The sequence below is a fragment of the Beta vulgaris genome, chromosome 7 (assembly GCF_026745355.1).
Source record: "Beta vulgaris subsp. vulgaris cultivar EL10 chromosome 7, EL10.2, whole genome shotgun sequence".
Lineage (NCBI taxonomy): Eukaryota > Viridiplantae > Streptophyta > Magnoliopsida > Caryophyllales > Amaranthaceae > Beta > Beta vulgaris.
In genome coordinates, this window is record NC_079208.1 from 28,772,971 (window position 1) to 28,787,578 (window position 14,608).

Genomic DNA, 14,608 nt, shown 5'->3' on the forward strand with positions numbered 1-14,608 from the left:
ACCACGGTGGATAGATACGAATTAGGTTCCCTACTTCCAGATCAACATCACCACAAACCCTTGAGTTAAAGATGACTGTCCATATCTTTCCAATATTTTCCTGTTGGGGATTCTGAAGAGAACTCTGCGATTTGAGGAAAAAAAAGGGGGGGAAGGGTAAACAGGTTGCCCTTTCATTTGAGCATGCAATGCAACAAAACAGGGATCCTGATCTCCCTTGGGCTACAAGCAATAAACCATTCTTCCCTGTTTTGTGCCTAACAAGGATCTTCGGCAGGGGGGTTTCTGAATAAGTATGAAGATGATGATAAGAATATATAACCTCATTTTTCAGTAGAGAGCAATGACAGACACTGAGCTTTGCATCAAAGGATCTTGATAATATCTTTACATCAATGCACCTGGCTTCATCTGAGTGCAACAAAACCAAAAATAATGAGCCAGGTTTCTGGGCAAGAGGCCATTCAATAACAAAAATGACGCAACTGCTCGAATTTGTTTATACTATTAACTAGGGGAAAAAAGACCACACCGAAATTGTGCAACAAAGAAAAGGTCATAAAATTGACCGACAGGCAACAGACGCTATGCCATCACCTTTCAAACAAACTTCACTCTGCACCTTCTTCAAAACTTCTGCATCTTCTTCCTTTTGCCGTTGCATTATATGCTGCAACCTTCCAAAGAGCCCAGCACTGCACCTCTCAGAAACAAATATAGGCAACAGCTCAGGTAAAAAATACTTGCATGGAAAGATTTTATCTAGATTTACCTACTTCCAACACTCACTTGGATTGTTTTACTACTGTAAAGGAAGGTCTCCTATCATCCATCGACGCAGAAGCAAAGGCTTCTTGGAATTTGTCTGCCATTGTCTTCCTTCCAGGTTCCACTATTGCAAGTTCCAAAATTTGAGAATTTTCCTAAAACATGGATGAAGAATTAAATTCAGCAGAAAGATATCTTAAGGCACCTGAAAAGAATCTTATAATTAGTAACCTAGAGATACCTCCTTGTCTGTTAAGAATCCAGCATCTATAAACTCACAAGACTCTTTATCACTTCCTATATCCTCGCCTGACGAAGAAATACCTGTGACAGTATCACGCTTTCCCTGCCCTTTTCTTTTACCACCCTATAGCATATAATTCATCAGACAAGGACAAGAGTGTAAAAAGAAAATATAAATAGAAAATGAGATACCAGTTTTGACTTCAAGTGTGGATTCCTGATCTTTCCCTGGAGGCTGTCCAGAAGGTCAGCCATAGAACATCTATGGTGATCATGTTGTATAGCTGTTGCCATTGGCAATGTAAGACTTGATTTTGATGTCTCGCCATCACAACCTCTAACAAGTACCGGACTAGTTCTGTCTATTGGCTGATAATCACTGGCTTCAGCTTCATAGAGTAACTTGTCATCACTGGATGAGTTGGGATCCTTGTCTTTCAGAACAGACCAAAAATATCCTTGTTTATGTGGCTGTAATTGAGATGAGGGCCTCCTCTTAGTTATACACCTGCCACCTGCAGCAGTTGCCTTCATATCAAATCTTTTCACTTGCAGTTCAACAAGGGCTTGCATTTCTTTGACAGGCTAGATTGACAAGATAAATATCTTAACATGAAAGTTCAGAGTTTAGACATAAGACTTGGGAGCACAAGCAACAATAGGTCTTAGGTCTTAGGTCAGAAAGTCGACTAAGAGCATTTGGTCATATTAGTTACACAGAAAGCACATTAAATATTAAGCAAAGTACGGAAAAAATTACCCTTTCTTTGTAACGGATAATAATAGCTGGTAAAATGAGTAACTTTTTCCACATTTTGTTCAACTTTTAATATTTCTTATGTAATAAATATCTGGACTGACGAAATCAGACCGTCTGAACCAAGAATTTGTACACAACTAATTTAACTCACTCAAGTAAAATTATTCTTATGTTGGCTATACAAGATAACAAAATCAGGAAGTCCAGTCTCTACACTTTGATCTTTCCTTCCTTGAAAGTTTCATCAGTATCTCAGGAATGAATATGCCACAAACTTGATGTAGTTATTAGGATGATGACCCAAATAGAAGGAATCGCATTACACACTTTCTAGTTGACATCTCAATTTTGCATATCTCGCAAACTCTTGACTGCTTTTTTTCTTTCACTTTCTTCGACTACGTCTTCTTTCTTCTTTAACCCTGACCTTTTGAAGAATGCACGAAATACCCTCACATTTTGAAAATTACACCGTGTACACAAGGTTTGTAACAAATCCGCCATATACCCTTAATGAATCAAATCATAAATATTAACATTATTTAACCCTCAAAGCAATTAACCAAAACGACAAATTTGTTGAGACGGGTGGAAGGGGTTATGGGAACAAAGAGAGAAACAAATTCCATCCGTTCCACTAAACTACTCTAAAGGTTAACTAACGCCATCTTTTACCTTTTTTATTCATTAAGGGTATATAAGGTGAATCTGTTATGAAACATAAGGTTAACAGTGTGACTTTTTGAAACGCGAGGGTACCTCTTGCATTATTTAAAGGTTCAAGGGTACCTAATATTCCCCTTTGTTTTTACTCTGCACTTTTTAGAGCCATTTAATAACAACAGTCGAGCCTTGATCCCAAAATGATAGCACGGGCCTACACAAACCAAGATGTCATTTCCATTATTAGTTCACATAATCTTGCTCCTTTTAATTATATGCAATGAAATATCCTTTGTTTACCTCTTCTTTTTATATCTACAATACCATAACTACCCATGCCACAAGTTGGTGCCTCCTGAAGTAAGCGTTGGCTTACATGGATATGTCCATACCATAGTTGTCATTTCTCCTACATCATATCCTTATACCCATCACTCTGACCCAACTAGAAATCTCTTCATTATATATTCTATCACTTCTATTACCATAACATCCACCTAAACATACGCACCTTCTCCATAATCATCTTTGTACCATGACATTCTTAAAAAATTGGCATTTCAACCCCTAACAGCAAAGTTGACTGAATGACAGTATCATAGGAAGGAAAAGAAAAAAAAAAAAACCCTTTCAGCCATGAAGGCACGTTACAGTCGCATAGTATTTCACATGCTCCTCTCCATTTAATAGACCCAAACTTAATTTTGAGTGTGAAACATCTTGGTTAAATTCTTCATTCTTCTTGACGATAATACTAGAAGCACTCACAGTTAGGTAATTCTCGCTCCCCTGGTTGCACAATAATTCAACCGTAAATTGCAATCATCCTCCATACTAAATTCGCAGTTAATTAGTAAGCCAAATTGACTAAAAATGAATAAATATGTATTTCTAGGTTAAATAACATTAGAATAAATCACTGAATTGGAATAACTGCGCAATTAGTTAATGAACTTAGGCTTGGCAGCTTTGCAAAGAATAATACGCATAACATAAAATCCCCCAAACTATTGGCTGAAAAGCAAGATAAGCATGATTATAACATATTACCCATACCAGGATTCTTGTGTTTGGAATAGAAAGGACTGCACACAGACCTTCTGGCATTTTCATTCTGTTGATCAGTCTTCTAGCCTCTCTATCAGATGCAGAAGATGTGCAGGGCTCAAATTGCTTTTCATTTTCTTGAGTATGTTGATCAAGCATCTCAGACACTTTATCCCCAGCTGTGATGGATTTGAAAAGCATCTTCCCCTCTCTCTACCAAAAATTATTAAGGTACCAGACTTTTAGACTCAAAAATGCCACTACTAGAACAACAATAGGTAAATCAGTAGGGTATCATATTAACAGATCTTCACTTCTCAAAAAGGAATCACAATCATGTAGAAGGTAACAGTGTACCATTTACCTTACCACCAGGACTCCATGCATCTGGATCACAAGTGGCATCATCAGCTTTTGAGCTGAAGTCAATTCCAATATTATTCTTGCCATCAAGGTTTCCCTTGTCAAAATCTGGTACTTCCACCTCATCTTCAGAAGAGAAACCTAAATTCTTCTGAAAGAATAGAATAGAATAGAATAAAATAGAATAGAATTTGTTATATGAAGCTCAGCATCTTTAATATGCATGTATGCACAGCACAATTCAACAACTAAAGCCTTTCATTCTGTACAATCATCCACACATTTAAGATCTGGACCACTCCTTGCTTTGGAGGGTGTTAAGTATAGACATTATGACATTATTTTTCCATCTCTGTGGCCTCCATATCTGCAATAATTTGAACAGTGACACAAATCACAAAAAGTAAACACCAGACATGCATTCATAAAGTCACCAAGTCCATGGAATGAATTGGAATCAGCCAAAGATAGCAGACAAGCTTCAGTATTGGTCAACACCGTTTCTTGTTTACCTGATGGAAACCTGTATAAGAGACATCAATCAGTCCTATAAATGCCACAGTTATCCATAAATGACTATCTCTAGTATAATGTAGGATAACTAGTTAACTACAGAATAACGATACAGCACATAAAAAAAAAATTGGCATCCCCATGGACATAGAGCTCGAAAGGCAATGTGTCAGTGGTTGCACGTTCGACTCACAACTACCTCAGCCTCTCTACATCCCCCCCCCAAAAAAAAAAAAAAAAAAAACCAAGAAAGAAGGAAAAAAAATTCCACCACATCTTTTCACTATCATTACCAGCCCTACTAAACCGAGGGGAGATATAAAATGTGCATGTGGTTTTTTTCTTTTTCATTTTTCGCATAGGTAGGAAGGCCTTTCAAAACCGAGTTGCAGATGCCTTGTCTCAAAAGTCCCATGGTGCGAGGGAATTGGGAGTGTTGTACCCAAGTGATCAATTGGGTAACCTTGCAATAGGAAATGGAGGGGGAAACGACATTACAACAAATAATTCTCGACTTCAAGGAGAGGTTACAGAAGCATTTGGGATACTCTTTGGAGGATGGTAAATTACTCTACAAAGGTTTATCATTCCTAAGTCCTCCTCTTTTATTTCGTTCTTGTTGAAGGAATATCATGATTCATGGGGGCCACTCTGGGACTTAAAAAACTTCTCTAAGGATAGCAGATTGGTTATGGTAAGGCATGAGGAGGGAAGTTATTGCTTATGTTATGAAAAGCTCAGTTTGTCAACAACACAAATCGTCCAATCCAGCCGGGTTGCTGAAACCATTACCCCTTCCAGCCTTGGTGTGGGACGAAATCTCCATGGATTTCATTGAAGGCTTGCCTAACTCTAAGGGGTATGACACTATATTGATCGTGGTGGACCAACTCTCAAAGTATACACAATTCTTACCCTTAAGGCTTAAACCCCTTTATTGCTCTCTCTGTAGCTAGCCGAGTTATTCCTTCAAGACATTGTGAAGCTACATGGTTTTCCTACCACGATTGTATCAGATCGTGATAAAGTCTTTATGAGCCGATTTTGGAAGGAGATGTTCCGCTTACAAGGCACTAACTTACACAAGAGCATGATGTACAAAGAAAAAAAACGCGGTCGCGGTCGCGTTCGCGGGACGGTCACGTTGTCGCGAGAACAGCTTAACGGGGAAATAGAACGTTTCGAGGCTGACGCAGCGTGAATTTTTTAAAAAAATTCACATAAATATGTTTAAACCTTATTTGCATTTTTTTAGTTTATGAAGCATTATTACAACATAATATAATCAAATCTAATAAAATATCATGTTTCATCAACTGTATAATTAAATCATAGAAAGAATTTGGCCAATGTTCGAAAAAAATGGATGTAACGGGGATAAAAGCATTCTAACGCGGAGAGTTCACGTTACGGAACGGACAACGCGGCGAGAAGTATGTGAATTTTATTATGGCGTTCCGTAACGGGATTTTGCGGAACGACAAATCCAAATTCCGTTACAGAACGGCCGCTCTGTACGGCACGGGAGAGTTTTAATTCCCTGCGACGTACTATCCGCAATCGAATGGCTAATTTTGAGGTTGTTAACAAGTGTTTGGAGTCTTAACTCCGTTGTTTTGCTTTTGGCAGCCATGCAGGGAAACTGGTTGCATCGAGTGGAGTTTTCCTATAACACCTATCTTCGTTTGGTGACAAAGATGACTCCTTTCAAAGCTTTATGTGGTCGAGACCCATCCCACATCCTTCACTTGGGCAAGGGTCATACTCCAGTAGATTGTTTAGAGCAATGTAACACAATTCGCTGTGTGATTCGCTTTCTCAGTTCGCGATTCGACCAAAATGGGGAAAAATAGGCGAAAACCGACCATTATTCGCTTCTTCCGGATGACAGTTCGCTGGGAGATTAGAGAATTATGTTACACTGGTTTGGAGGATATGTGATAGAGGATGAATTACGCTTTAATTTGATTAAGGCTCAGCAATGAATGAAAAAGTATGCTGACTTTCAGCGTCGAGAAGTTGTGTTCGAGGTGGAGACCAAGTTTACCTGAAACTTCGACCTTACCGGCAGCAAACCCTTGCTTGTCCCCCCTTTAAGAAGCTTGTGGCAAAGTTTTTACGGGCCATACACTATTCTCCAGTGGGTACCGACCGTGGCTTATAAACTGGAACTGCCGTACAACAGCAAGTTGCACGCGGTGTTTCATGTCTTCAACTCAAGAGAGCTGTGGAAGATGCTCCCATACAGGCTAAATCGCCTCCATCCAATTCCCCTAACATGGAATGAGGAGGTGTTGGATGTACGTATTGTAGGCCGAGCTGCTAGGAAGATCACTGAAGTTCCTATTAAATGGCAGCAGACCCTGCATTTGAGGCTACATGGAAACAGTTCCATTCAATCCAATAGTGGTGCCCTCACTTTCACCTTAAGGACAAGGTGAGTCTTTGGGCCGGGGTAATGCAACACATCAAGATGGGACAAGGCCTCCAATATTGCTGACATATGCAAGGCATGGTAAGAAGAAGAAAAGGGGGGAGAATGTGGAATTAACAGAATCTCAAAGGATAATCAGTGAGGTGGCAAAAGGTGTCAGTGGAGGGAGTAGTTCTCTTAGTGATCCTTGTCTATAAAAAGAATGGGTCTAGAGGAAGAGTTTTTATCCACAAAATTGGTGGGTAAAATCAAGTTATTAGGAGGGACTTCGGCCTCTTCAATGCCATGCTTATCTTGTAAACCTTCAGTTTCTTCAATCATACATTATTCTCTCTTCTTGCTGAATCATTAATTTCACTACTTTGCTTTACTGTTTCGCTGTGGTTAGCTTGTGTGAATTCAGCAGATTCAATTCATTACAACACCAAATTCAAATTAGAACAAAACAAAATAAAATGGAAAGTTTAACTTGAACTTTGCAATTTTTCTTTCGGAACTTCAATTTTGAACCTGGTTTAATTTTAACATGAAAACCTTCTCTGGTTACATTAGAACATACATCATTAGTTTTACATATAGCATTCTGCAGAACTGGGAAAACACAATATGCAAAAAATATATATATAAATTTGTATACTGCTTGCGTATTGGCAAATGAAGTGTGTAGTGGGAGATTGGAGAGAGAGAGAGAGATGGGTCTCTAAATCATGGTGTTGTGCTGTTGGTGTTGTTAGAGGAAGGAAATGGATTTGTTACAACAAGGTTGGGGAAGGTTTCAAATGGAGGAATTTGATTACCCCTAAGAAACCAGAAGGATTGCCTCAGATGTCAAACCAAACGATCAATAACAGAACCCATTACTTGATTCCATTTGAGGTCCTCGAATTTGAGCAACCAAACATGCTTTTAAGAATAAAGGTAAGTCGGAGAATACCTTTCAGTGACTCAAGCCGCGATACAACTCCCAGATTTTCCTGAAAAGAGATAATGTATATGTAGCTTTTCAGTAAAAATAAACACCAAAGTAGTTGACTACTTAACTGTAGAGCTTATGTTTTGTTTAAGATTCAATCACACTTTTATTGCACAATTAAGCAAGTGATTATCAACAATTCTGGAGCAAAGAAAAGAAAACAATCAACGAAACCAAAAATAAAGAGAGCTATAAAGAAGTACTGGATTTTACGTGGGAACCCAAGCTCCTGAACAAAACCCACCAACTATGCACTATGGAGTAGTGGAGAAGATGAAAGATGAAGATATCTCACTCTAAAGATTTCCTCTAAACCTCTCTCTAAAGCCCTAAGAAGAAGAATTTTAGAATACATGAATGTCGTACATCTTTTGATAGCACTAGCTCCGGTAGCTAGAATGGATGTATGGTATCGATTACTTTGACACTTTAGAATGTATGGTAGCTAGAATGGATGAATTTTAGAATATATGGTATCGATTACTTTGACACTTATGCTCCGGTAGCTAGAATAGCTACTATTAGACTTTTGATAGCACTAGCTGCGATTCATGGTCTAGTAATTCACCAAATGGATGTAAAAACTGCTTTTCTTAATGGTGAATTGGAGGAGGAAGTGTACATGAATCAACCTGAAGGGTTTGTGGTCAAAGGTCAAGAAACTAAAGTTTGCAAATTAGTTAGATCTTTGTATGGTCTTAAACATGTTAGATTATTAATAACCTCCAGTTATTTTAAGAAAACTAAAATAGTAAATCAATGAAATCCTTTGAAAATTTAGAAAGCTTAAAATATTCAAAGGAAGATATCAATTTGCTAAATTTAGATAACCACTTTTAGCAAGTATGAAAACTATATACTTCCTCCGTTCTGTTTTAAATGAAACATTGGATGAAATGACACTATTCATTGATCAATTTTGACTCCAATTTATCGCTATTATATAAAGAAAAACATAATCAAGTGGGATCTTGTTAGATTCGTCTCGATGCATACTATCAAATTATAACTTTTTTATATTTTTTACGTGTACACAACTATAGATATTAATGACTAAAGAAGCGCGTTGGGTTGCGTGAAAAAGCAAATGTTTCATTTAAAACGGAACGGAGGAAGTATATGAAGTTTGAGATCATATATTATATCATCTTAAGAACAAAACAAATAAGCTTAGACAGAAAGAAAAGCTTTGAAAAGAATTTCTGCGAAAATTCTTGAGTGTATTTGAGGTGTGTGATATTTGTTTTATAAGTGTTGTAAACACTTGTTATATTTTTCTTTACCATTCTAATAAAAGTTTTAAAGCAGAGTTAGATATACAAATATTCTTGTAATATTTGGTTGTGCCATTTCTACTAAAGTTTTGTTCCCAATAATCTGATTCTAAAGGAAAGTTGCAGAATATTTCCTAACAACTGGTATCAGAGCCGAGTTGGTAAATTTTGTTCGTATCCATAGACGAATCGTAAAATACGATCCAAAGAAGTTAGATTTGAGTGGGAGCAATGGCTGCAGATGAAGGAAAGATAAAACTCGAGAAATTCGATGGTGCAGATTTTGGTTTTGGAAGATGCAGACGAAGATTACCTATCCCAGAAAAAGCTTTATGAACCTCTCTCGGAAACTAAGCCAGAGGGAATGAAAGATGAAGATTGGAATCTTCTCGATAGACAAGCCCTCGGAGTTATCCGATTAACGTTATCACGCAATGTTGCTTTTAATATAGCAAAGGAAAAGACCACGGCAGGTCTTATGAAAGCTATCTCGAATATGTATGAGAAGCCATCAGCCTCTAATAAAGTTCATTTAATGAGGCGGTTATTCAATTTGCGGATGACGGAAGGTGCATCGGTAGACTCTATATGTTCCCTCAAGAACTAGAGGATCTCTACCTAACCTCAATTAGGAGATTCACATAAACCACGATTTATGTGTTCTTCGTACGACGACCAAAATCAATGCAAACGTGCACTTGACAATCTTTAATCAAAAGCAAAACAAACAACTCTGTTATTAATGATGGCCGAAAATAGTACAAGATTCCTAACTTATCTAGTAAAGCTTAAAGGATAAAGATAACTAACAACTAACAACTTATCTATCTTTATCTTAAAGGATAAAGATAAAAACCTAACTAGTCTATTTATAACCACACGCCTACTTTAGGATAAACATAATAATTAGACTCCTAATTAGACTTAATGACAAGGAATTAGACTCCTAAATATAATAGGATTCCTTCATCACTTCAACACCTAAAATAAAGACTTATAAAGCAACTAAAATGCAAGGTCTCCTAACAGAACTAGGACACCTCATAAGAATCCTAACAGAACTAGGACTTGTAGGAAACAACCATTTCTCATATGGATCACATGACTCCGCATGAGGTATTATATACTGCATAAGTTACAGCATACCTAAAGGTTACCAGTTCTATGTACCAAAAGGCTTCGAACAATCAGCCTTCATACAGAATACCCCATTCTCAAAACTAATCACTTATGCTTAGTGAACAATGCCTCTCCTCAATCCTCACTAGATAACCATTTCCATGTGTAAAAGATTGCTTAAAGGCATTCCTCATCATATTGTCAAAATAAGGCTTTGTTTTCTTCAACTTCAGAATATGTTGGGGTAAGGGCATATCACTTTGGGCATGTTCAAATCAGTCAAAGTCAAGTGAGAATGACACCCTATGCTTTTGGTTAATCTTTTAAGAATCACATAATTCAAACCATCATTTCAAATACTCTTTCCACATTCTTTAGCAACGAAAACTATATATGTATCATGTTTTGTGATGTTTTGGAGGATTATAATTCTCAACACTACTACAGAGTAAAGAAAACTTTCTCCGCCTTATTTCATATCTCTTACTTTCTACTATACAATAAAACAAGCTCCATGATCGATAGCCTGAACATATTATACTAGGGTAAGGTTGTTGCATCATTCAGGACCTTCTAGAGTCCACCTTAGAGAAATCCATACTCACATTCATCACACTTTCTAGCTTCAAAGTATACTTTCGGGACTTGTTCTTCTCACCTTAAAGCAGCTTCCCGCCAAATATATGTTCAACTTCTAATAAGCTAAGGTCAAATTAGTTCATATAGGTTAATTTCAGGACCCATAAGAACAAATAAGTTAGGTTCAAGGCTAATAAGTAATAAGTTAATTTATTAAGGCAAGGAGAGTATAGCCTGAGTTCCAAATTCGAATAAGGTCCAACACATTCTAAAAATTTCAAATAAGTTCCGTTTAAGTCAAGTTGATCCGGGAAATAAGTTCAGAAAAGTTAAGTTTAACGAAATTCAGGTTAAAAAACAACACCCTTCACAGCTATATTAGCAAGACATTCACATACAACAACTAATTATTATTCACAATCAACAACATTGACAATCTATATATATATATAAAGCAGAGTTAAAATTGATTATGTGTCAGGCTATTACTCATTTCGCCACATGTCATCGCTATACTTATTTTCATTTTTTTAGTGCCACGTGTAAAATGGATCAATTACAATCTTATAAATTTGGTAAGTTTAACTCAGCAAATGGAATTGCTTATAATCATATTAGTTCGTTATAATTCCGGCAAGGTTGCTAACTAATAATAAAAATGTTAATATTGATATACTCTTTCAAAAAAAATGTTATATTTGATATAAGTTACCATTTTACATTACCATTTATGTAATTTACCCGTAGTCGTAGGTTTTATTATAATGTAGACAATTTATTCGGAGTTGCGGGATTGATAATTTTCACAAATTTTTATATTGCTTAATTATTACTCCAGTAGAGTACATTATTATTAGATTTATGTAGTATACAATAATTATCTTTACGTGTCATTTGTCTACATTAATAATGTAGGGGTAGTAATAAGTTCGAGTTGGATTAATTTCAAGTTCACCTGATTTCTATTTCGGGTCATTACCCCTAATCCAAACTTGACTTGATTCTGATTTCAGGTCGAAAATTAGAATTGACGACCTTTTCGGTTTCAGGTTGACCCGAAACCAACCCAAAATGACCTGACTTTAATTTATATATTGCAATAATTCAACATATTGAGTGAGCCTTGAATTCATATGCCAACTTAATCAAATTTAGAATATTCAAGAAACGAGTTTGGTTCTAATACAAGTTAGATAAACATAATTTGGCCTGCCTTGAATTTGACCCCACTTCAAAGTCAGATTATTCGGGTTGTTTTGAGGTTCAAAAATTCAACCTGAACCTAACCCATTATTTTTTCGGTCAGGTTGGGCTGACCCATCTTTTTTTTCAGGTCGAAAATTTTAACCCAATTCGAAATTTTCAGGTTAGATTCAAGTCAGGTTATCATATTGGATAACTTTAATTTTGACAGTCCTAATGAAAAGATTATAGCATGAAATATAAATTTACAATTTATAATCTTTCAATTTTAAATGTAGTCATTCCAATAATTTTGGAATTAAAAAAACTATTTGAGAACTAAAAAAAATTCATGTGCATTATGCACGGGTCCAGATAATCTTAATATAAATTATTTTTCAAATAGTCAAGATGTAAATTATTTCACAAGTCAATAGTAACAAATTTTAAAAGCCATCTAATCTTTTATTTCTCATTTATATCTTTCTTAAATTATTTCAATATTTAGTTGTGTATGATCACTTCATGATTCTGATGTAAATATCACAAAATTTCAATTTCTAAATTGAAACATTTTGGGTTTTCATATTTTTTCTTAGATATATGTTATGATATTAATTATCAGCACATATTTTGCTGACCCGCAAATGAAAACCATGCTATCTAGGGGAATAGATATTTTTTTTAATATGTAACAATATTGATATAAACAATTAGATTCATTGTAAGAAAATTTATGTGAGCTAAAGCAAGTTTGAACAAGTTTGACCACTAAATGTCACTTTAAGTTAATTAAATTAACCTAAGCAATGTATGTGCTTTTAACTTAGTACCATTTAATCATTTGTATGGATAATAGTAACAATGATACTGATTATTATAGATAATTTATATTTCAGTGTTAGTGCATCGCACGGGTTGTAAGCCAATTTTAGACTATTCTCAATACAATATCATATCTTTTAGATAACAAGCCCATTTAATTCTTTTGTTTAAGGTTAAACCCATTTTAATTATTATACAATTCTCATTACAAGATCATAATATCGTGTAGGATATTTCTATATTCATTTCTAGGTATATATTAGAAGAAAATTTTATACATTACAATATATATTTCATTTATATATTACAATATACATGAAACTTTTTGTATAATAATAATTATGATTAAATGGGTTAAACGGTAATTCGTTTATCAAATAGGTCGGGTCAGGGTTGAGTATTTCAACCTCTTTATTAAATGTTTAGTAAACCCAAATGCAAATCCAACCAAACATGAACTGATTGCCAGCCCAACTTGGTTGCCTGCTCTACTTTTATTTTTATACTATTTCATTACATATTTATATAAATATATACACCATGATTTCAAGGGACGTATTATATAACTTTAAATATATATCGTCATATCAAGTGTTATTACAAAAAGGGTTTGAAGAATATTAATAACTGATATTTCTATATTCATTTTTTAGGTATATATTAGAAGAAAAATTTATACATTACAATATATATTTCATTTATATATTACAATATAAATAAATTTATTGTCTATTTGATAAGATGAGTTCAGGTTATTTTTTTAATAAATTAAATTGAAAAATGTATTTTCTCTTTATTTTTTTTGTTAATTTACATTTACTATACAGAGTAAATTATAATGTCACTACTTTATGTAGGGTTTGCAAAAGCTAACTCAATACGAAATACGATCCGAACCTAACCCAAAATAAGCAGGTTAGGGTTGAACTTTGACCGATTTTCTAACCCATTGATTAAACAAGTAGGTTAAGGCTGACATTTTCGGCTCGAAATTGACATGCTTTGACTTTATTAACTTTCATATATGTAGAAAATTTTCGAAATTTGGTTTAAAAAATAAATATTGCTAAAATTGGTCACAATTATTATAAGAAATATTAAACATGTATACTTTCAACAATGAACTCTCTCATATATACTTTTAAGAAAATAATTAATTTTTTGTATAATAATAATTATGATTAAATGGGTTAAACGGGTAATTCGTTTATCAAATAGGTCGGGTCAAGGTTGAGTATTTCAACCTGTTTATTAAATGTTGGTTGCCTGCTCTACTTTTATGTTTATACTATTTCATTACATATTTATATAAATATAGATACACCATGATTTCAAGGGACGTATTATATAATTTTAAATATATATTGTCATATCAAGAGTTATTAGCAAAAAGGGTTTGAAAAACATTAATAGCTGATAAAGAACGTGAAAACTCAAATATTACCACAAATGTATAGTACAAAGAAGTGGTTCAAAATGTTTTTAAAATACTCTTATTATTATTATTGTCATTTAATAATTCATTTGTGATGTTCATTCACTTCGTTGAGATACAAGGTTTTTTCGTGTTTCCTCTTCAATAAATGCTACATGCAGACTTGCAGTATTTTACCATGTATAACATAATATATACATATATTCTTATTTGATATACAAAATTAAATCAAAAACATAAACTTCCCGTGCATTTTTGCACGGGTGGAAAACTAGTTTAGAAAATATTCTTACCTTCCTATGATCCGAAGTCGCAGCTAAGGAAACATAATTTCCAGGCCAATTAAGATCTTGTTCTTCATCCTCATCTAAGAAAATTTTCCAAAAATGGTAAGAATTCATTCCAATATAATAGTATGGAACTATTGATT

At 34.8% G+C, this 14,608-nt stretch overlaps 1 protein-coding gene across 8 annotated transcripts in view; it reads right to left on the reverse strand.

The window, feature by feature from the left end:
* Positions 1-14,608, reverse strand: part of LOC104898961 (uncharacterized) — a 28,274-nt gene extending 13,666 nt beyond the window's left edge. For 2 of the 8 annotated variants that reach the window (XM_057396368.1, XM_057396370.1), the window contains exons 1-10: positions 14,472-14,608; positions 7,726-7,765; positions 3,846-4,367; positions 3,491-3,694; positions 1,204-1,596; positions 1,010-1,135; positions 790-923; positions 598-701; positions 323-411; positions 3-124 (exon numbers count right to left, since the gene is read on the reverse strand). In XM_057396368.1, coding sequence (XP_057252351.1) covers positions 3-124; positions 323-411; positions 598-701; positions 790-923; positions 1,010-1,135; positions 1,204-1,596; positions 3,491-3,682 — 1,160 coding nt within the window. In that variant the 5' untranslated portion in view covers positions 3,683-3,694; positions 3,846-4,367; positions 7,726-7,765; positions 14,472-14,608. Of the gene's footprint in view, positions 1-2; positions 125-322; positions 412-597; positions 702-789; positions 924-1,009; positions 1,136-1,203; positions 1,597-3,484; positions 3,695-3,845; positions 4,368-7,725; positions 7,766-14,471 lie in introns of those variants that run through there. The other 6 variants (XM_057396372.1, XM_057396371.1, XM_057396369.1 and 3 more) reach the window with 6 other exon arrangements.